This window comes from Eschrichtius robustus, chromosome 5, assembly GCF_028021215.1.
Source record: "Eschrichtius robustus isolate mEscRob2 chromosome 5, mEscRob2.pri, whole genome shotgun sequence".
NCBI classification, from domain to species: domain Eukaryota; kingdom Metazoa; phylum Chordata; class Mammalia; order Artiodactyla; family Eschrichtiidae; genus Eschrichtius; species Eschrichtius robustus.
Window position 1 is genome coordinate 18,996,603 of NC_090828.1, and position 20,526 is coordinate 19,017,128.

The 20,526-nt window shown below is 52.6% G+C and overlaps 1 protein-coding gene across 1 annotated transcript; it reads left to right on the top strand.

Annotated features, from left to right (window-relative positions):
• Window positions 1-4,305: 4,305 nt before the first annotated feature.
• Window positions 4,306-10,402, top strand: IHH (Indian hedgehog signaling molecule). Its single transcript, XM_068543773.1, has 3 exons — window positions 4,306-4,632; window positions 7,041-7,302; window positions 9,038-10,402. Exons 1-3 carry the CDS (start codon window positions 4,321-4,323, stop codon window positions 9,694-9,696), a joined length of 1,233 nt encoding a protein of 410 aa, XP_068399874.1. The 5' UTR covers window positions 4,306-4,320; the 3' UTR covers window positions 9,697-10,402.
• Window positions 10,403-20,526: the final 10,124 nt, after the last annotated feature.

Sequence of the window (20,526 nt, forward strand, 5' to 3'; positions counted from 1 at the left end):
CTTTTCTGTTTGCATTTCCCATCCTTTTGTGCCTATTACACTAGCATGCACAAGGTAGATGCTTCCCTAATAGAAAGAAGTAGGGCCTCTTAATCCCCACCACTGTCTTGGGTTCACATATATGAGCATCCTGATGTATTTCCGGTGGACGAGTAATAAGAATCAGAGAACTGCTACCGCCAGTGAACTGTCCAGAGGATGAAAATGAATTATACATAAGATTTGTATTTTACAGCTTGTATTTTTAACCCTCTTAACAACCCTACAAGGTAGGTGATATTACTTTTCACTTTATAGATGAGAGAACTAAAATTCAGAAAAGTCAAGTGACTTGCTCAAGGCCACACAGGTAAAAGGTATCAAAGAGAGTTTTCAGACACAGATCTGCCAACTCCAGGCCTTAGTGTTCTTTCTACTGAGCCAGGGCTGCTGTGCACTGAATCAGTGGAGGATATTTGACTAACTGCATTCCTGAAACTTGTCTGGTTGTGGCTTAGCACCTGTGGATTTAGAGCAGGATTGATCTGGTCAAGAAGCAGGGTCAGGAGAAAAAAGACTAGTTGATTATAGAAGTGTGGACCTACACTGTGTGTGTGTGTGTGTGTGTGTGTGTGTGTGTGTATCACTATTAGTACAGTGTATTTGTACTATGGTGTTAAATTCAAGACTGACTAAAAATGCCAACATGGTAATCTACTAAACAGATGTTTAAATTATCAGGTTCTAATGGTGTATTTTCCTCCCTCCCTTTCCTTCCAAACTATTTTCCCAACTTTTACTCTTGTAAGCAAAAAATCATATTATCCAAAGAAATAGATTTTACTTTGTTTTCTTCAAAATAGAGATGGTTGAGGGGTAGAAGAAATCCAAAGTTGAGAGAAGAAAAGTGATTTTACCAACAGGCCCAGGACTCAGATGTGAGGTGCCCTGATAAGGCTCTATTGCTGCTGCTCAGACCCCAGGCCATTGGTGCCTCCAGAATGACACTCCTCGGTTCTCCAATTTTACTGCAGGCAAAAGCCTGGCAGTGACCAGAAAAAGAGCCAGGCTTTGTCTGATAGGTCTAGTGGATTGCCCCAACTCAGAAGCTACCCTACATCAACTGAACAGCTAAGAACATAGGCAGCTAAGGAATGACCAAGGTCCTTAGGCCCCAAATTGGATTAAAAGTGCTCCAAGGTCATTGCTGTAGAAATTATGATGCTTCCAATCTCTGTCGTTCTCTCACCCCTCCTCCACTGAAGGGGATCGGACTGAAGCCGACCTAAATTTGAGATTCAGATCTTGAATGGCCATTGTGTCCTGAGAAAAGATTATAGGTTTGGAGCAAAAAAGCTCTGGGTTCAAGTCTTGACTGTTGGGACCACAGGCAAATTACTTTACTTCTAGAGATTTAGAGTTGTATACTGGTAAAATGAGAATAATTGCTGTGCACAGAGGGTTATTCTGAAGATTTTTACTAAGTGCTTAAAGCACCTGTCATAGAGAAAGGACTAAATAAATGTTAGCCCCCCATCTGCTTCTCCCAGGACACACCCTGGTCACTGCTCCTAAGTTGCTAGGCCGAGGAGGGTCTAGACTTAGTGGAGCACAATCTAAACCAACAAGGTTGCCCTGCTGTGGAAGCACCCCTGATGCCAAGCTACATCCGCACTGCATAAGTAATTCCTATTTGACGCTGATCAGATCTTTACCAGAGATTTGTATTCAACAGGATCACAGCTTAAGACTTAAGAAGAAATGAGAGGAAGAATGGTAAAGTTAATAAATGGTTATAAGGTAGAACCTCTGAGGGAAGCTTAAAGAAATTGTCTTTCACTTGGAGAAAAGAAGATTGAAAGTGAATTTAACAACTCTTCAAGACCATGCATACTGGATAATAAGCAGGATAATGGCCCTAATCTCTATGGCCAGAAAAAGAGGAAAGGAGTTGAATTTGCATTTGAGACGAAGAAGAAAGAAAGATTGAATTTAAAGCAAAACTTCTCTAAGAAGTTATTATAAAACACCGGGATAGGTGACCATGGGAGCCTATGGGATTTTCTTTTTTGGACCTCTAAAAAACAGAGAGCCCTTATTTGTCTGGATTGGGAGAGGTTCTGAGCAGGAGAGAGGGAGGGGGTGGGGAATATTGCAGGGATAGTTCTTGAACCCCGAAAAACATACATTAAAGCACTTTGGAAGCTTTCAAGGAAAAGAAGCAATGTTACAGTAATCTGTAACTGGGAGACACAGAATCTGAATGCAAATATAAGAACGAACATGCGGTGTGGGGAGGAAGTACAGGCAAAGAGAAGTAAAGGAAACAGCCATTTTGTTTCCAAGTGACAGACATCCCTCCACCCTGGTGGAGCCGTCCTAAATTCCCTTCTGTGGGCCTCAGTTTCCTTTTCTGTAATATGAAGTGCTTGGATTAAACACTCTCTTTTGAGTCCCTTCCAATTCTGAATTTGTGTTCATAAAATCGATCCAGAGAAAATGTGAGCACATCTGTGAAAATCTACCAGTGTCCAAAACCCAGGCTGTACTGGATGGCTGAGTGCTGCCCAGTGAGGGCCCGGGCTCTGGTGTCAGTTGGTGTGGGGGGCAGGGGGTGAATCCCTCAGCCAGGAGCAAGTTGCTTTTCTTCTCTGAACTGCAAAATCTTCAGTTTTTTTGAAAATGAAAATTTCAAAATGGAGATGATAATAGCTCATTTGGAGTTGTAAGTTTAAATTAGATGATGCAAGTAGAATGCTTAGTATAATAATGTCTAATAGCTTCCATATATCAGGCACATAAGCAGTACCTATTGTATTAATATTCTTGCAATGAGAATTTTTAAACCCTTTTATTTCTATCTTGATTGAATTTGTAGAAAACACTGCAAACAAATTACATAATTTGTGGTGGTGGTGTCTGTTTTTAACACACTTGTCTTTTCTTGTTTTAACAGAATGAATCCTAATTCATTCAGCTTTCCTGAATGTCATATTAAAATACACATGCAACCCATGTTTACATCTCTGACTGCCACCACGCATTCTCTGCCCTTTTTCATTTGTGAAGTAGAACTAAGAGAGTAATTATTTAGCAGCTCCTGTGTGCTGCGGCTTTGAATCATTTTTTGCATTCTCAGCAAGCCCCGGCCCCTGCGATCTGTGCCAGCCCGTCTTCAACGTGGCCAGTCGGGGTTCTCCCGTATTGTTGATGTCACCATTTAGCCTCTCTTCTCTACACCTTGGCCTATTCCTTCGCAACTTCATCTTGCTTCTTCTAACAGTGTTCCCAACTCAACCCCCCCCCCCCGCCCCTTTACTCTTCATGAGGCTGAATGCCCCACTCCCAGCTTCAGGCCGGACGGCCGTGGGATGTGCACCGGGTTGATACAGAATTCAGCTCCAGCAAGCTGAGAGGGCGCGCCTCCTGGGCCAGGGTGGGGCACCAGGTTATGAGCGGCCTCCTGCCTTTTGGGTTTACTTCCCCGCAAAGGACACCGTAGGCGGCTATACGGTCCGGCCACTGCCCCCCGCCCCTCGCATCCGGCCGCGCCGTGGGTTGCGGTCTCTGTGGGGGTGGCAGCTCCTGGCGGGGCACCCCGGAGCCGCGGGGAGCCCAGAGGCGAGGCCAAGGCGGGGTGGGGCGCGTCCGGGCGGGGAGGGCAGACTCAGGCAGTGCAGGGGGCGCCAAGGGCAGCGGGCGGGCGGACGCGCGGCGGAGGAGCGAGCGGGATGAGGGCTGGCTAGTGCCGCGGCCGCCCGCCCGAGGGGGAGGAGGCTGTGCTGCCCTTGCCGCAGGTTTGCTGTCGAGCGCACAGGAGGCAGGGACATGGGTAGGGTGCGGTCTGCGCGGGGCCCGAGCCCGGATCTCTTCCATTTCCCCTCTCACTCGGCCCCGGGCTGCGCCGCAGACGGCAGCAGCTCCCGCTCCGCCCCAGCCGCCTGACCGCCGGGCCGGGGTGCTAACCGCGGGGCCCGCCAGCCCGCCGGCCCGGCCAGCCCAGCCCAGACCGGCGGCCCGCAGCCCCGCCGCCCGCCGCCCCCCGCCGTCGCCGCGTTGCCAAAACAAACGGGCCGGCCTATTTATTGGCGGCCGGCGAGCCGGGCAGCTCAGAGTCGAGGCGCCGAGGGGGACAGAGCGCCGCCACCAGCCAGGGCCCCGGGCCCCCGCCCCGCACCTGAGTCCCGCCGGCCCTGCGCCGCGCCGCGCAGCCCATGGCGCCCCCACCTGGAGCCCCCCGGAGCCACCCGGACGCCTGAGCCCCCGCAGCGCTCCCGTCGACTCGCCCACCCGTCAGCCCACCAGGCGTCCTTTCCCGCCGGTCTCCCGGGCTCCCCGGCCATGTCTCCCGCCCGGCTCCGGCCCCGACTGCGGTTCTGCCTGCTCCTGCTGCTGCTGCTGGTGCCGGCGGCGCGGGGCTGCGGGCCGGGCCGGGTGGTGGGCAGCCGCCGTCGGCCGCCGCGCAAGCTCGTGCCGCTCGCGTATAAGCAGTTCAGCCCCAACGTGCCCGAGAAGACCCTGGGCGCCAGCGGGCGTTACGAAGGCAAGATCGCGCGCAGCTCGGAGCGCTTCAAGGAGCTCACCCCCAACTACAATCCCGACATCATCTTCAAGGACGAGGAGAACACAGGCGCCGACCGCCTCATGACCCAGGTGAGCGCGAACCGCCCTCGCTGGGCGCCGCCGCCGAAGCACCGCCACCTGCCCGGCCCTACCCGCCCCCTGGCACCTTTCCTTGACTGGCTGGCACGCCCCCTGGCACCTGCCCCTCTCGCCGAGATGGGCCGGCCGGGGTCCCGGCGGAGTGTTAGTATTCCCCGAGCCCGCCGGAGGCTGTGAGAAGAGCTCCCCGCTGCCAAGAGCCACAGCCCAGACGGTTGGCGGTGGCCCCTCTGCGCCGGAGTGCTGGCAGCTCAGGTCAGACGCGGCACCTGGAGGTACCTCTACCCGACTGCCTCCTGCGCCTCCGGGATGCACCAGTCCCTCCCGGCCTAATCTTCCGCACGGCTACGCCCCTTTCATTTCGAGGCGCTTTGGCACCCCTGAGGCGAAGAAGCTCCGGGCGCGGAGGGCCCCACTGGCCTTTCCTTCCCGTGCGCTCTCGGTTCTCAGCGCTGCCCCCTCCTGGAGCAGCGCCCCGGCGGGGTCTGGGTTTAAGGAACAGCGGGGAATATTAGAGCCAGGAGGTGGAGGTGGGGAAGGGAACTTGAAGGGCAAGCCCACGTGTCTGTCCCGAGAGCTGAGCGGCGCAGCTGCAGTTGAAGGGTGAGGTGCCAGGCCTCCGGGCTCTGAGACCGAACTTGGAGGGGGCGGGGGGGTCCCTGGAATTGGTGGCGCGGATGGATTGAAAGAGAGGGGCTGGGATGCCGGGCAGCCCCACAGCAGGGCTAACTTTAGTCTCTGCGTGCTCGGAACAGGACCGGCGCTCAACCCAAGCGCCTCGGGAAGGGGTGGGGGTGGGGGGGGCGGAGAGCAAACTTTCTTCCCCGCGGCTGGGTTCGCAAGGGAAGAGATCTCCGTCCCCTTCCTTAGTGGTCTCCCGGGGCTTCCACCGCAGGCAGGCGGCCTGCTTTCTAGGTGCTCTGGGAACGGCAGCTAGACCACGGCCCTCAGCATGCGCCCTGGCGCCGGGTCTGGCCGGCGGGTGTCGGGGCGAAGGTTGGCTGGTGGCCGGGCCGGGCCGGGCGCCGAGGAATGCAGATAAGGATCCGGGCCACGGGCTGGGCAATCATTGACAGCGCGTGCCCGGGCTCTGGACCCGAGGAGGGGAGGGGTGGTGGGGGGTAGAGGGGCGGGGAGCAGGGGCCGCGGAGCGGACATAGGTGGGTGGCTGGAAGCCTGGCGGCAAGGAACACGCGGAGCTCCCTCCCCGGGCAGTGAGCGCCCCCAGCTAGATTGCAGCCTGGGATGCATCCTGGGAGGACCGACAGGGCCTTGGGTTTTAGCCGCTGTTGGCTCCTGGGAGACCGAGTCCAAGGGTCTGTGGGGCCTGGGCTCTGAGGGGTGGGGGTAGTTCGAAACATGGGCTGCCTACACTTGGGAGCGCCTGGCACCTCAAAGTGAAGGACTGTGGAAAGGCCCCTCTCCCCCAGGCCCCTCCCCTCAGTCAACTGCGGGGTCCCTTGGGCTCCAGGCACGAAGGGAGCCAGCACAGACGATGATCTCTGCCGTCCTTCCCCCAGGGCGCGGCTCGACTCCCACTCCATGGGAGGGGAGAGATCACACGCTCTGTTTCTCGGGTCCCTTCCCAGACAGGGGCGGCGCAGAGGTGCTGAGGGCTCTCGACTCAGGGAGAATGTTGCCTGGGTTTATCAACCCGGAGCGCACCCCTTGCAGCGGAGACGATCCGCGTGGTCCTCCATCTGGCCAGGCCAGGCGCTGGCCTTTATATCAGCTTCTGGTTCCCGGGCTGCCGCCTCCCCTGAGCGGGTGCGGGCCGGTTTTGGATCATGAGGGTCCCAGCAGGAATGCTCTGTGGCGCCGAGGGATCCAGGCAGGCTTGGGATTCCCCTCCAACACACCCCCAGGCTGCTGAGGCGCTCCGCACCTGCCGCGCCTGCTGCGCCCTGGCCGCTTCGGGGGCCTCAGCCCTGGGGCTACGGTGACACCTACTGGGCACCTCGAGCCTTGCACGCCTAGCAGGCCGGCTGCAGGCAGTCAGCTCTGCTACCACCTTTATTCTCCAGGCAGCAGGCGGTCCCTGTCCCTGGTACCGCGGTGAGACCGAGGGACCCGGCGCTCAAAAGGTGGAGCCCTGTCTGTGGAGGGATCAGTAATCCCAGCAGGAGAGAGAGAGAGCTTAGAGAAAAGCCCCCAAGGGTGAGCGGATCGACGCGCCCTCCAGATTTGTGGCGCCACCGCGCGGGCCAGGTCCCTGGGGCAGCTGATGCTAGAAGGGAAGGAGCACTTTAGGACTCTCTGTTCCTAAGAGAGAGGGTCAGAGCACCCTCCCCGGTTTCCCGACTCCAGCGAGTGCAGTGGGAGAGTGAGGGACGAGGCTGCGTCGTAACCTGCACGCGGGCCAACTCCTCCCCCTAACTCGGCTTCCTTTCCTCTCGCAGCGCTGCAAGGACCGCCTGAACTCGCTGGCCATCTCGGTGATGAACCAGTGGCCCGGGGTGAAGCTGCGGGTGACCGAGGGCTGGGATGAAGATGGTCACCACTCGGAGGAGTCGCTGCATTATGAAGGCCGCGCGGTGGACATCACCACGTCGGACCGCGACCGCAATAAGTACGGACTGCTGGCGCGCTTGGCAGTGGAGGCCGGCTTCGACTGGGTGTATTACGAGTCCAAGGCGCACGTGCATTGCTCCGTCAAGTCCGGTGAGCCGCTGCCGGGGGGCTGGGCCCGGGGCCGGGGCCGCAGGGCGTGGACAGGCGGCGCTGGGCCCGCCGGGGCCAAGAAGGTGAAGAGGCCCTCCCAGGGATGGAGGCGGGGACCCCGGGGAAGAGGACGTCCGCGGCGCTCCCCGCTGCTGCTCCTGACCACCTGCTCGACCCGTGCCTGATAGTGTCATGGCAGGAGCCTAGGGAGACAGGGCCCTGTCCCAGCGACGCTGGGTGCTGACTTGGCGGTCCACAGTCCAGAGCCTGCCGCAGGAGGTGCAAGACAGAGCAAGCTGGCCAGATGGAGGAAGCCAGGCTGACAGAGACGGCCTCCCCACCCAGTGTGGTGCAGAACGCTAGGGGGTGGGGTGGGACCAGGGGCCAGAGTGTGCCCAGACACCAGCGTGCCTGAGCGGGAGCCAGGAGCCCAGAGGTTCAGAACCCAGAGCCCAGCTGCAGGTCAGGCCCTTTAAGGCACTGTGTATGCCCCTCTCAGGGGGCGCAGGCGTCCCCAACCTCTCCTCCAGGGCCCTGAAGCTGGACATTTGGGGGCAAAGCCAGCCATGAGGGCAAGAATAAACAGAGTGGACTTAATAAAGTGGATTTTCCCAGATTGGCCGCCTTGTTGATCAGAATTGGCAGGCACTGGGGCCTCGTCCCCTCCCTCAAATCTTGTCAGCGTCCCTGTCACCTGCATTGAACCCAGTCATGGATGCTTCAAATGGTTCCTGTGTGACTGCCAGCGTGGTTCCCCCCTCGCTGCAGGCTCAGCCCTCCATGCCGGCCCCATGCAGCTGTCACACTCACAGACCTGGCACACTGAGACCAGGCAGGCTTTTACTATTCCTGATCCCACCTGGGCTCACAGTGGTGACCCCACCCTGACCTTTCCCCTCAGCACTTCCCTGTCAACTGTGTCCGCTTCAAGTCACATCAACCCTTCACCTGCTAACGTCGGCCAGGTGCCAGCTCCTAGGGTGGCCACTTGCCTTCATAACTCCTAGCCCCCAAACACTGTTCTGCATCCCATCCACTGATGCCATTGTGTCCCGTCCCCGCACAAGGACCCAGCACATGAACTGAAGATGGTGATTTCACCCTTGCCACTGAGCCACACCCTGGCCTGGCCATTCACTCTGAGCTTCCCCAGGAGTCTGTATTCTCGCCACTGACTGGTCCTCCTCTCCCTTGGAGTATAGCCTCCAAGGGCCGGTTCTGGCACAGAACTTGGGGTGTCAGTCTGAGAGGGCAATTTTGGGGAGCATCTGAGCAATGGGTGAGAAATAATGGGACATCCAGATGCCAGAGGTGCTAAGCAACTTGCTTTCTCGACGAAGCTGCAGCTTCTGGGTGTCAAGTCACAGCTGACCACTGCTTGGCTCAGCTGACCTCTGGCCTCTCTGACTACTTCACAGCCTTGTCAGGATTGGGAGCAGATGGGGGGGGGCTTCACCTGGGCTTCAGGGGGGCCCTTTCCCTCACACCCACTGGGTCTTGGAGCCTCAGTATGCTCTCTCATTGGCAAAGCATTAGGCTGGGGAGGAGGGCAGAAGGTCACACTGTGGGCTGGGGTGGATTCCAAGCTGCATGGAAAGTGGGGTGCAGGGGACAGGATATGGCGATGGGGGGCAGCCTGGGAGCAAGAGGAACTCTGGCTGGACTGGGGAGGGATGCTGTGACTGGGAATCCAAGCTCCACAGCAGTAATGCCTTCATGTCCCTTCTTCCCACAGAGCACTCGGCCGCGGCCAAGACAGGCGGCTGCTTCCCTGCTGGAGCCCAGGTGCGCCTGGAGAGTGGGGCACGTGTGGCCTTGTCAGCCGTGAGGCCAGGAGACCGAGTGCTGGCCATGGGGGAGGATGGGAACCCCACCTTCAGCGACGTACTCATTTTTCTCGATCGCGAACCAGACAGGCTGAGGGCCTTCCAGGTCATCGAGACCCAGGACCCCCCGCGCCGACTGGCACTCACACCCGCCCACCTGCTCTTCACGGCCAACAATCACACAAAGCCAGCCACCCACTTCCGGGCCACGTTTGCCAGCCAAGTGCAGCCCGGCCAGTATGTGCTGGTGGCGGGGGTCCCAGGCCTGCAGCCTGCCCGAGTGGCAGCCGTCTCCACACATGTGGCCCTTGGGGCCTACGCCCCATTAACGAGGCACGGGACGCTGGTGGTGGAGGACGTGGTGGCCTCTTGCTTCGCGGCCGTGGCTGACCACCATCTGGCTCAGTTGGCCTTCTGGCCCCTGCGACTGTTTCACAGCTTGGCGTGGGGCAGCTGGACCCCAGGGGAGGGTGTGCACTGGTACCCCCAGCTGCTCTACCGCCTGGGACGTCTCTTGCTGGAAGAGGGCAGCTTCCACTCGCTGGGCATGGCTGGGTCAGGGAGCTGAAAGGATCCCTCTACTGCCCTCCCAGAACTGCCCAAATGGGTCCAAAGGCCTACCTGCCAGGAGGGCGCTGGCCCTGGAAGGGACCTGAGCAGGACACTGGTTTCTACCATCTCCTCCACCACAGGTATACATCACTGAGACTTGGGCAATGCCAGCGTCCTCCACCCCCATCATGGTGTAGTGACAAAGCTGCAAGCTGAGCTGGCAGTGGGGGGTGGCCTCTCTTTCTATCCTAGAGACCAGTGGGTCCCAACCCAGCCAGCTCTCACTATGATTTTTCATACTTGCCTCCCCCAATGGGGAGGGCTCATTCCATCCATCTTAGGCCCCTCTTAAGTGGGCTTGCACCTCAGTTGATGCTGCTAGATTCCCTGGGAGCCAGCAGGGAGCTGGCTGGACTCAATGCTGCCTAGAACTCAGAAGGCTGCAGGTTGGGGCAGCCAGCCTGGCCATCCTGAGGCATAACCTTCCTCTCTGGCCACGCTCCTCGGGACACATCCAGAGACTGTCGCTATCAGTGTAGAGTTCTGCGTTCCGGCCAATGTGATCATAGTGCCAGGACTGGGTTAGGGGGCTGGATGTCCTTCCCACCCCTGCCCAGGCTCTGCATTCCCACTTCTGCTGAACCACGACCCCACCCCTCCTCCGGTCAGTCTCCCCCACCTTATTTATTGGCACCGAGGGGGAAGCCCATGGGAAAATTTTGGGGAAGTTTTGGTCTTTTCTTCCTTTTGTAATAAAAATTATTTAAGTTGTTAGAGCCCTAGTGTCCAGGATGCCGAGTAGGGCCGATACACAGATAGCCCGGAGCCATGGGTGGGGCTGTCCAGGGCTGTGCTCACCTTCCTCCAAGGACAAAACCTCCAGAGCTCCCACCCCTTCTCTGGGCCCTTTCTCACCCAGTAGGTCTGCAAAGTCTCAACAGAGAGCTGTGCTCTGTGCCAGGCAAGGCCTTTCCATGCTGACTCCAAAGTTTGCCCTAAACAGTTAGACCAGAGAAAGAACTGATGTAACTAGTCCATGGTCATTTCACTCATCTAGAACCATCTCCTTGTGCCTGATTTAAGGTGATTTCCCTGCTTATTCTGGTCTTTCTCAGGGCCTGAGTTTCTGATTTTTCACAGTGGATAATGAACCATGGTATGAAAATATTCTGTAGAATTCACACCTGCCTTGTGGCCCATCCTGACTTCTTGGGTAAGTCAGGGGTCCCTAACCTAGCAGTTCTCAAACCTCAGAATCATCTGGGCAGCTTGTTTAAAAATGATTCCTGGTCCCACTTTCAGGATTCTGCTTTAATAGATCCAGATTGAGGCCCAGGAACTTATTTTTACGAATACCCCAAACACGGCAGATAGTCCATGGACCACACTTTGAGAAACATTGCTTAGTCTAAAGGATGCCAGTTTATTGCCAAGACACGATGACCCCCTTCTTCCTTTTCTCTTGGTTTCTGTATCCCATGGCAGGTTTTTCTGTACTCATTATAGACCATCTGAGACTCCCAGGTCCTTTGATACAGTTGTTAAATTTTCAGGAATATTGTGAGCCAGTTGAAATGAGCCATAGTGGGCATATTTACACCATAGAAATTGGCATATGCTACAAATTAGAGCTCCCCTGACCATGGAGAGCCAGTTGTTAAAGGACACCCCTGCCCAGGTTCTATCCTCTGACAGAAATTTCTGTGTGGGAAGGCTGGGGGAGGGGGGCATGACTGCCCAGACTCTTACCTTACCATCCCCCCTTCCATGAAGGAAAACTCCAGAGAAAACTTCATTGCCCTGGAGACTGTGTCATCTGGGAGGAATAGGCCCCCACAGACTAGAATGACAACTGCTCTCATTTAATGAAGACTAACCATTGCCAGGCATTGTTCTAAGTGCTTTACATGTAGCACCCACTTCATTTTCATAACAACCCTATGTGGTATATACTGTAATCTTACCATTTTCCAGATGAGAACACAAAAGTATGGGGAGGTTAAGTAACTTGCCCAAGATTATGCAGCAAGTGACAGAAGCAGGATTTGAACGCATGCATCTTGCTCGCAGGTCCACTGTTCTTACCACAAGGCTTTTCCCTTGGTGAACTTGGGTCCTTTCCAGAAGGCACGCTCAGCATTTCAGGACCGGAAATCTGTTTTGTCAGACCACCTAGAGTGTACTACTCATCACCTTGTGGCAGACTGTCATGGACCAGGTTCGTAGGGACCAGAACATCTATGAACTCATTTGCAGTGAGAAACAAAAGGTCAAGGTCAGGAGGCTCTTGTCCGTTCATTTGCACATTCGTTCTTTTATAGAAAGTTTGCATGGTGGGGGAGAGGGTGGTTTGGGGGAGAGAGATCGAGACTCTCCCCTATGGGGGGCCTACCTGCCTCTCCTACGGGGCCTGGGCATACTTTGTCCTGCAGACACAGAGCCATTTGGTGTCCCTAGACCTTTCTGTTCTGTAAGAATCTCCTCAGGAAACACATTTATTCTTCAGACAGAGATGGCTGCAAAGATTCAGAAAAACACTTTGAATTCAGACCCTCGAAAGACCAACCTTGGGGTAGAGGTGAGGCCCTGCAGTTTTTCTGGGAATAGTGGCCCAGAACTGCAGTGACAGTGCCAGCTGGACAAGCAGAGACAGCCTGGAAAGTCATCCTCCACCTCTGCAGTGCGATGGCCTCAATCCCTCCCACCAGAACCCAGCTTGCTTATCCTTTGCACGATGCCGAGGCCCAGAGGAAGGTCAACCATACTGCCCAGGCCCGGGTAGCTACTGGCCCCATGCCTGCCTTTCCTCTCGGGCCTAAGCTCAGCCCCCAAGGCAGCTGCATCCACAATGGTCATTGTTTGGTCATCGTTTGCTGGACACCCTTGTGCCAGGCACTGTGTCAGAATGAGGGAAAGAGGCAGTCCCTGTACTCAGTGAACTCCCGGGTGGCAGGGAGCAGCATGGGGAGACAAAGGTCCACACCATATGTTGAGTGTTATGGCTGACGTCCTCACAGGGGCTATGAGAGTGCCATGGAGATGCTGGGAACTAGGAAGACTTCCTGGAGGCGAGGATGCTGCAGGTAGAGCAAGGAGAAGTTTGCATGGCAGCTAAGTAAAGGAAGAGATCCAGGCTGAAGACATGGTAAACGCAAAGGCTTGGAGGAACCAGCATCAGGTCAGCATCTCAAAGCCATCTGGCGCAGGTGGGCATGGCGAAGCTCATGTAGAGAGCTGGCCGGAGTTAGACAACACAGATCCTTGTGTTCCCCAAATTTGGACTTTATCTCGGGGGCTTGGGGAGCACCCAGGAAGTTTGAAGTCTGGAAAAGCTTGCAACTAGATTGTTTCAGAAAGCCCACCCAGCTGCACTGTGGAGCACAGACCAGAGAGGCAGCTGTGGAAGCAGGGAGTTCATTTGCTGGGCAGAGAAGTTGGTGACCTGGACTGAAGAGGTGGCCATGGGGTCAGAAAGAAGGTGACATTTAGGCAGCAGAATGACCAGGACTTGAAGCCAGTTCAGGTGAGCAATGAGGGCAAGGAAGGGGCGCACATCAACTTTGGGTTTTTAAACATGAGATCCAGCTCCCCCAAGCCCTTGACCTTGGTCCTTCTCTGGCCTTAGTGTCCGCACCTTCAAGGGAGATGTCCAGGGATTTCTTGCCCATATAGATATCCTCTCTTTTCATTGTCCAAGGCTGGTCTACCTGGGTTCAAGGGACCCTCCAGGCTCTTGCTCTCTCTGCCTGCACCCCACCCCCATCCCGGAAGTGCATGGGGAGGAGATTGAGAGTAGCCCCTGATATCCCAGTCCAGGCAAGGTGCAAGACCATGCTGAGGGACTTCCCTGGTGGCCCAATGGCTAAGACTCCATGCTCCCAATGCAGGGGGCCTGGGTTCGATCCCTGGTCAGGGAAATAGATCCCGCATGCCACAACTAAGAGTTCGCATGCTGCAACTAAAGATCCCTCATACCACAACTAAAAGATCCCGCATGCCGCAACTAAGACCCAGCGCAGTCAAAGAAAGAAAGAAAGAAATACTAAAAAAAAAAAAAAAAGAAAGAAATAGAAGACCATGCTGAAGTCTCAGGTGCTCGGGGATACCTGGCTTGTGGGAGTCCAGGAGACAAAGTAGGGGAGCTCCTGGCTGTGAGGCCTCTAAAGCTGCCTGGGCAGACTGCCCACAACACGGGGACCACTGCACCTGCCTTCCCAACTAGTCTGTGCGAGGCCTTTCCTCAGGTACCCATCCCCAAGCGGTCTTTGCAGCCTCCTCTCTCGTTTGGAAAGACCCCATCACCGCTGGGCACGGCTCTTCCAAAGCCCTGTGGCTCACACTCAGCCCTCTCCCCCAGCTCCCGCCCAAAGGGGCTGCCTATGGAGTGGCTTCTGACAGTGAGCAGCACCGTGTTGGGAAGGGCTGAACCAATGCAACAATCCTTTAGGCAGCCAGGCCCGCTGTTAGCACCTGCAGCCCCAGGATGGGAACCGGAAACAGGTGACCCTCCATTAAAAATCTTAGCAAAACGCCCCTTCAGGAGATGCAACTAGACAAGACAACTCTCCTGGTCTGGCGCCAAGAAGTCTGTTAGGAGAAGGCTTCACACTGAGGTCATGCGGGACATGCAAAACGTCTGGATTTCAGGCCCCCCCCCCCCCCGCCTTGTCTGCCCAGCCTAGAGCCCTTGTGCAGTGTATAACTCGTACAACCTTAAACTCTGGCCTCGATGGGCCTGGGCCTCTGCCAGGCTCAGCCAGATTCTGCAGGTGGTGAAAATTTAGAGAGAAGTTCCCTACAGTGTCGCACGGGATGAAGTGGGGAGAGATGACCAGGGGTGGGGATGGGATGGGATGTACAATGTCTGGGGACTTCCTGGAAGTGGTTTTGGGCTGGGTATGTGTGACTTGGGCAAGAGTAGGTGGATGGGTCATTGGGAGCAGATGCACGGAGGAGAACTGTAGGGCATGCCAAGGACTGGGAGCCAGTGCGATTGGGGCTCAAAGGTGCCAGGAGGGGAAATGGAAGTAAGAGGGGAGAAACGCTTCACCCCATAAAAGGGGCAGAGGTGAGGGCCTGGTGGGAAGTGCTGGAGCAGGCAACACCCCAAAGAAGGAATGGAGGCCCTCAGTGGGGAGCACAGGCCCTGCTCCCCACCTCAGACGGTGCCCCTGCTGCAGGAAAACTTCTGGCAGGTGTTGGCGGTGGCCGCTCTCCCAACCCATGCCCTCTGTCCCCTGGGTGGAGCGCACCTCCGGGAGCTCGGGCCCACATCCCACACCCCAGCCTTGTTTTCAAAGCCTCTTTGTTCCACTGGCCGAGCTGTGGCCAGCCCGGATCTGATAAGGCCAGGTAGGGCAGATAGCGGCCCCACCTTGCAAGCCTGCGCTGCCTCAAGCCACACCCAGGCTGCTTTGCACGCACAGGGAATAGACGTAGGGGGCTTCCCACCCAGGTAGGGGTTGGGGAGCCTCAATCTCTGGGCTGGCACTCCCTGCAGTCCGTGTAAGACCCCTCTCATGTGCATGGGGAAGCAGGATAAAGCAATTACCCCCCATTGCAGAGATATATAAACTAAGTCTCCAAGAGGGAAAATGACGTGTCCACAGATATTTCTTCCACAATCAGGAGCATCAATTGCTGGGTCTGCTATTTACATAAAATCCTTTTAAAATCCTAACATCCTGTGAAGTGAGGTTATTTTCAATTCCTACTTTGCAGAGAAGAAACTGAGGCCCAGAGAGGTGAAGTCACTTTCCCAAGATCACACAGTAGCAGAGTCCAGACCAGAACTCAGGTCCCCTGCAGCAGCAAACTGAGGGAGGTGGGAACTGATGAGGAATGGGACGAATGCGCTCCCAGCCTCCACCTAAAGATCTGCTAGGGCTGGGGTAGCTAAGAACCTTCCAGGAAGGTGGTCCTGGAAGAACAAAGTTCTAGATGCTGTGAGAGGATCTCATTTTGATGGGAGTGGCAATGGTTAAAATATGTCCATAAATTATTTGACACTGCTCTCCCCTTGAATCTGGCCTGAGACTAAGTCAGAAAAGGCCATGTAGCTTCTGCCTGGTTCTACCCTGAGCTTGCCAAGCTGGAAAGGTTATGGATAGGTGTTCCCAGCCATAGCCTAGCTGAGCTTCCAGCCGACAGCCAGCATCAACCATCAGCTGTGTGAGTGCACCATCTTGGAGGTCCAGTCCAGTGGAGCCTTCAGGAGGCTGCAGCCCTGGCCAACATCTGACTGTAACTGTATGAGAGAGTCCAAGTAAGAACTGCCTGGTCAAGCCCTTATTGATTCCTGACCCACAAAATCATAAGTAAAATAAAATGGTTGTTTGAAATCTTGATGTTATTTCTTACACAGCCATGGTAACCAGAACAAAGGGCAAAGAGGGAATGGGATTTGATGAAGGCATCTCCTGAGGCTCTCCAGAAGCCTTTAATATACTTTTACACAAAAGCTTTTTTAAAATGGAGTCTGCATGAGGCTGGAGGAGGTGTGGTGCTTCTTCATCTTCTAAAGGGACAGTGTGAGAAGACACACTGACTTGGAATAGATTTGGGGCAGAGAGAGACAAAGGGGAGGGTTGGAAAAGCACATCTCTCCACACTCGATTGAAAGAATGCTATGTATCTACTCTGGTAGCAGGATATCTGGTGATAGCAAACTCTTGGAGTAGTGAAGAGCCTTCTGGAAGGAAGGAAGTTCCTGGATCTGGGCTAGTGGGTAGCAAGGAGTTATACCTTGCCAAGAAAGGAATGCTACTAGAGATTTAAAAAACCCAAATGTTATATGTTGAAGAAAGTGCTCAAAGTTTGGGGCCAGACCTGAGAAAGGGGCTGGACATTCCCATAGACAGTTGCTGGCCACGTTTTCTCAGAGTGCCCCTGCAAGCAGAAACTTGCCGGGCCTTGACAAAAGGTCCATGAAAATGAACTGAGAAGTACCCTGTTACCCTCATAAACTCCAGGTGTGTCTGCATCTGGCTTCTGCACACACCTCTGGATGCCCAACTTAAGAAAACTCAGGGGAATTCCCTGGCAGTCAGGTGGTTAGAACTCTGCGCTTTCACTGCTGAGGACCCAGGTTTGATCCCTGGCCAGGGAACTAAGATCTCACAAGCCACATGATGCGGCCAAAAAGAAAGAAAGAAAAAGAAAGAAAGAAAGAAAGAAAGAGGAGACCTTCAAGATGGCGGAAGAGTAAGGCGTGGAGATCACCTTCCTCCTCACCAGTACATCAGAAATACATCTATGTGTGGAACAACTCCTACAGAACACCTACTGAACGCTGGCAGAAGACCTCAGACTTCCCAAAAGTGTCTTGGCGCTCCGGCTGGGTGTCAGGCCTGTGCCTCTGAGGTGGGAGAGCCAAATTCAGGACATTGCTCCACCAGAGACCTCCCGGCTCCACGTAATATCAAATGGCGTAAGCTCTCCCAGAGATCTCCATCTCAACGCTAAGACCAAGTTCCACTCAACGACCAGCAAGCTACAGTGCTGGACACTCTATGCCAAACAACTAGCAAGACAGGAACACAACCCCACCCATTAGCAGAGAGGCTGCCTAAAATCATAATAAGGTCACAGACACCCCAAAACACACCATCGGATGTGGTCTTCCCCACCAGAAAGACAAGATACAGCCTCATCCACCAGAACACAGGCACCAGTCCCCTCCACCAGGAAGCCTACACAACCCACTGAACCAACCTTACCCACTGGGGGCAGACACCAAAAACAACAGGAACTATGAACCTGCAGCCTGTGAAAAGGAGACCCCAAACACAGTAAGTTAAGCAAAATGAGAAGACAGAGAAACACACAGCAGATGAAGGAGCAAGGTAAAAACCCACCAGACCAAACAAATGAAGAGGAAATAGGCAGTCTACCTGAAAAAGAATTCAGAGTAATGATAGGAAAGATGACCCCAAATCTTGGAAATAGAATGGAGAAAATACAGAAACATTTAACAAGGACCTAGAAGAACTAAAGAGCAAACAAACAAGGATGAAAAACATAATAAATGAAATTTAAAATTCTCTAGAAGGAATCAATAGCAGAATAACTGAGGCAGAAGAACGGATAAGTGACCTGGAAGATAAAATAGTGGAAATAACTACTGCAGAGCAGAATAAAGAAAAAAGAATGAAAAGAATTGAGGGCAGTCTCAGAGACCTCTGGGACAACATTAAATGCACCAACATTCGAATTATAGGGGTCCCAGAAGAAGAAGAGAAAAAGAAAGGGACTGAGAAAATATTTGAGGAGATTATAGTTGAAAATGTCCCTAATATGGGAAAGGAAATAGTTAATCAAGTCCAGGAAGTGCAGAGAGTCCCATACAGGATAAATCAAAGGAGAAACACGCCAAGACACATATTAATCAAACTATCAAAAATTAAATACAAAGAAAAAATATTAAAAGTAGCAAGGGAAAAACAACAAATAACATACAAGGGAATCCCCATAAGGTTAACAGCTGATCTTTCAGCAGAAACTCTGCAAGCCAGAAGGGAGTGGCAGAACATATTTAAAGTGAAAGGGAGGGCTTCCCTGGTGGCACAGTGGTTAAGAATCCGCCTGCCAATGCAGGGGACACGGGTTCGAGCCCTGGTCCGGGAAGATCCCACATGTGGCAGAGCAACTAAATCCGTGTGCCACAACTACTGAGCCTGTGCTTTAGAGCCCCTGAGCCACAACTACTGAAGCCCACGCGCCTAGAGCCCATGCTGCGCAACAAGAGGAGCCACCGCAATGAGAAACCCGCGCACCACAACAAAGAGTAGCCCCCGCTCACCGCAACTAGAGAAAGCCCAGCACAGCAACGAAGACCCAACGCAGCCTAAAATAAATAAAATTTTAAAAAGTGATGAAAGGGAAAAACCTACAACCAAGATTACTCTACCCAGCAAGGATCTCATTCAGATTTGATGGAGAAATTAAAACCTTTACAGGTAAGCAAAAGCTAAGAGAATTCAACACCACCAAACCAGCTTTACAACAAATGCTAAAGGAACTTCTCTAGGCAAGAAACACAAGAGAAGGAAAAGACCTACAATAACAAACCCAAAACAATAAAGAAAATGGTAATAGGAACTTACATATCGATAATTACCTTAAATGTAAATGGATTAAATGCTCCAACCAAAAGACATAGACTGGCTGAATGGATACAAAAACAAGACCCATATATATGTTGTCTACAAGAGACCCACTTCAGACCTAGGGACACATACAGACTGAAAGTGAGGGGATAGAAAAAGATATTCCATGCAAATGGAAATCAAAACAAAGCTGGAGTAGCAATTCTCATATCAGACAAAACAGGCTTTAAAATAAAGACTATTACAAGAGACAAAGAAGGACACTACATAATGATCAAGGGATCAATCCAAGAAGAAGATATAACAATTATAAACATTTATGCACCCAACATAGGAGCACCTCAATACATAAGGCAAATGCTAACAGCCATAAAAGAGGAAAATGACAGTAACACAATCATAGTAGGGGACTTTAACACCCCATTTTCACCAATGGACAGATCATCCAAAATGAAAATAAATAAGGAAACACAAGCTTTAAATGATACATTAAACAAGATGGACTTAATTGATATTTATAGGACATTCCATCCAAAAACAACAGAATACACTTTCTTCTCAAGTGCTCATGGAACATTCTCCAGGATAGATCATATCTTGGGTCGCAAATCAAGCCTTGGTAAATTTAAGAAAAATGAAATCGTATCAAGTATCTTTTCCGACCACAACGCTATGAGACTAGATATCAATTACAGGAAAAAAATCTGCAAAAATTACAAACACATGGAGGCTAAACAATACACTACTTAATAACCAAGAGATCACCGAAGAAATCAAAGAGGAAATCAAAAAATACCTACAAACAAATGACAATGGAAACAAAACGACCCAAAACCTATGGGATTCAGCAAAAGCAGTTCTAAGAGGGAAGTTTATAGCTATACAATCCTACCTCAGGAAACAAGAAACAACTCAAATAAACAACCTAACCTTACACCTAAAGCAATTAGAGAAAGAAGAACAAAAAAACCCCGAAGTTAACGGAAGGAAAGAAATCATAAAGATCAGATCACAAATAAATGAAAAAGAAATGAAGGAAACAATAGCAAAGATCAATAAAACTAAAAGCTGTTTCTTTAAGAAGATAAAAAAAATTGAAAAACCATTAGCCAGACTCATCAAGAAAAAAAGGGAGAAGACTCAAATCAATAGAATTAGAAATGAAAAAGAAGAAGTAACAACTGACACTGCAGAAATACAAAGGATCATGAGAGATTACTACAAGCAACTATATGGCAATAAAATGGACAACCTGGAAGAAATGGACAAATTCTTAGAAAAGCACAACCTTCCAAGACTGAACCATGAAGAAATAGAAAATATAAACAGACCAATCACAAGCACTGAAATTGAGACTGTGATTAAAAATCTTCCAACAAACAAAAGCCCAGGACCAGATGGCTTCACAGGCGAATTCTATCAAATATTTAGAGAAGAGTTAACACCTATCCTTCTCAAACTCTTCCAAAATATAGCAGAGGGAGGAACACTCCCAGACTCATTCTATGAGACCACCATCACCCTGATACCAAAACCAGACAAAGATGTCACAAAGAAAGAAAACTATAGGCCAATATCACTGATGAACATAGGTGCAAAAATCCTCAACAAAATACTAGCAAGCAGAATCCAACAGCACATTAAAAGGATCATACACCATGATCAAGTGGGATATATCCCAGAAATGCAAGGATTCTTCAGTATACACAAATCAATCAACGTGACACACCATATTAACC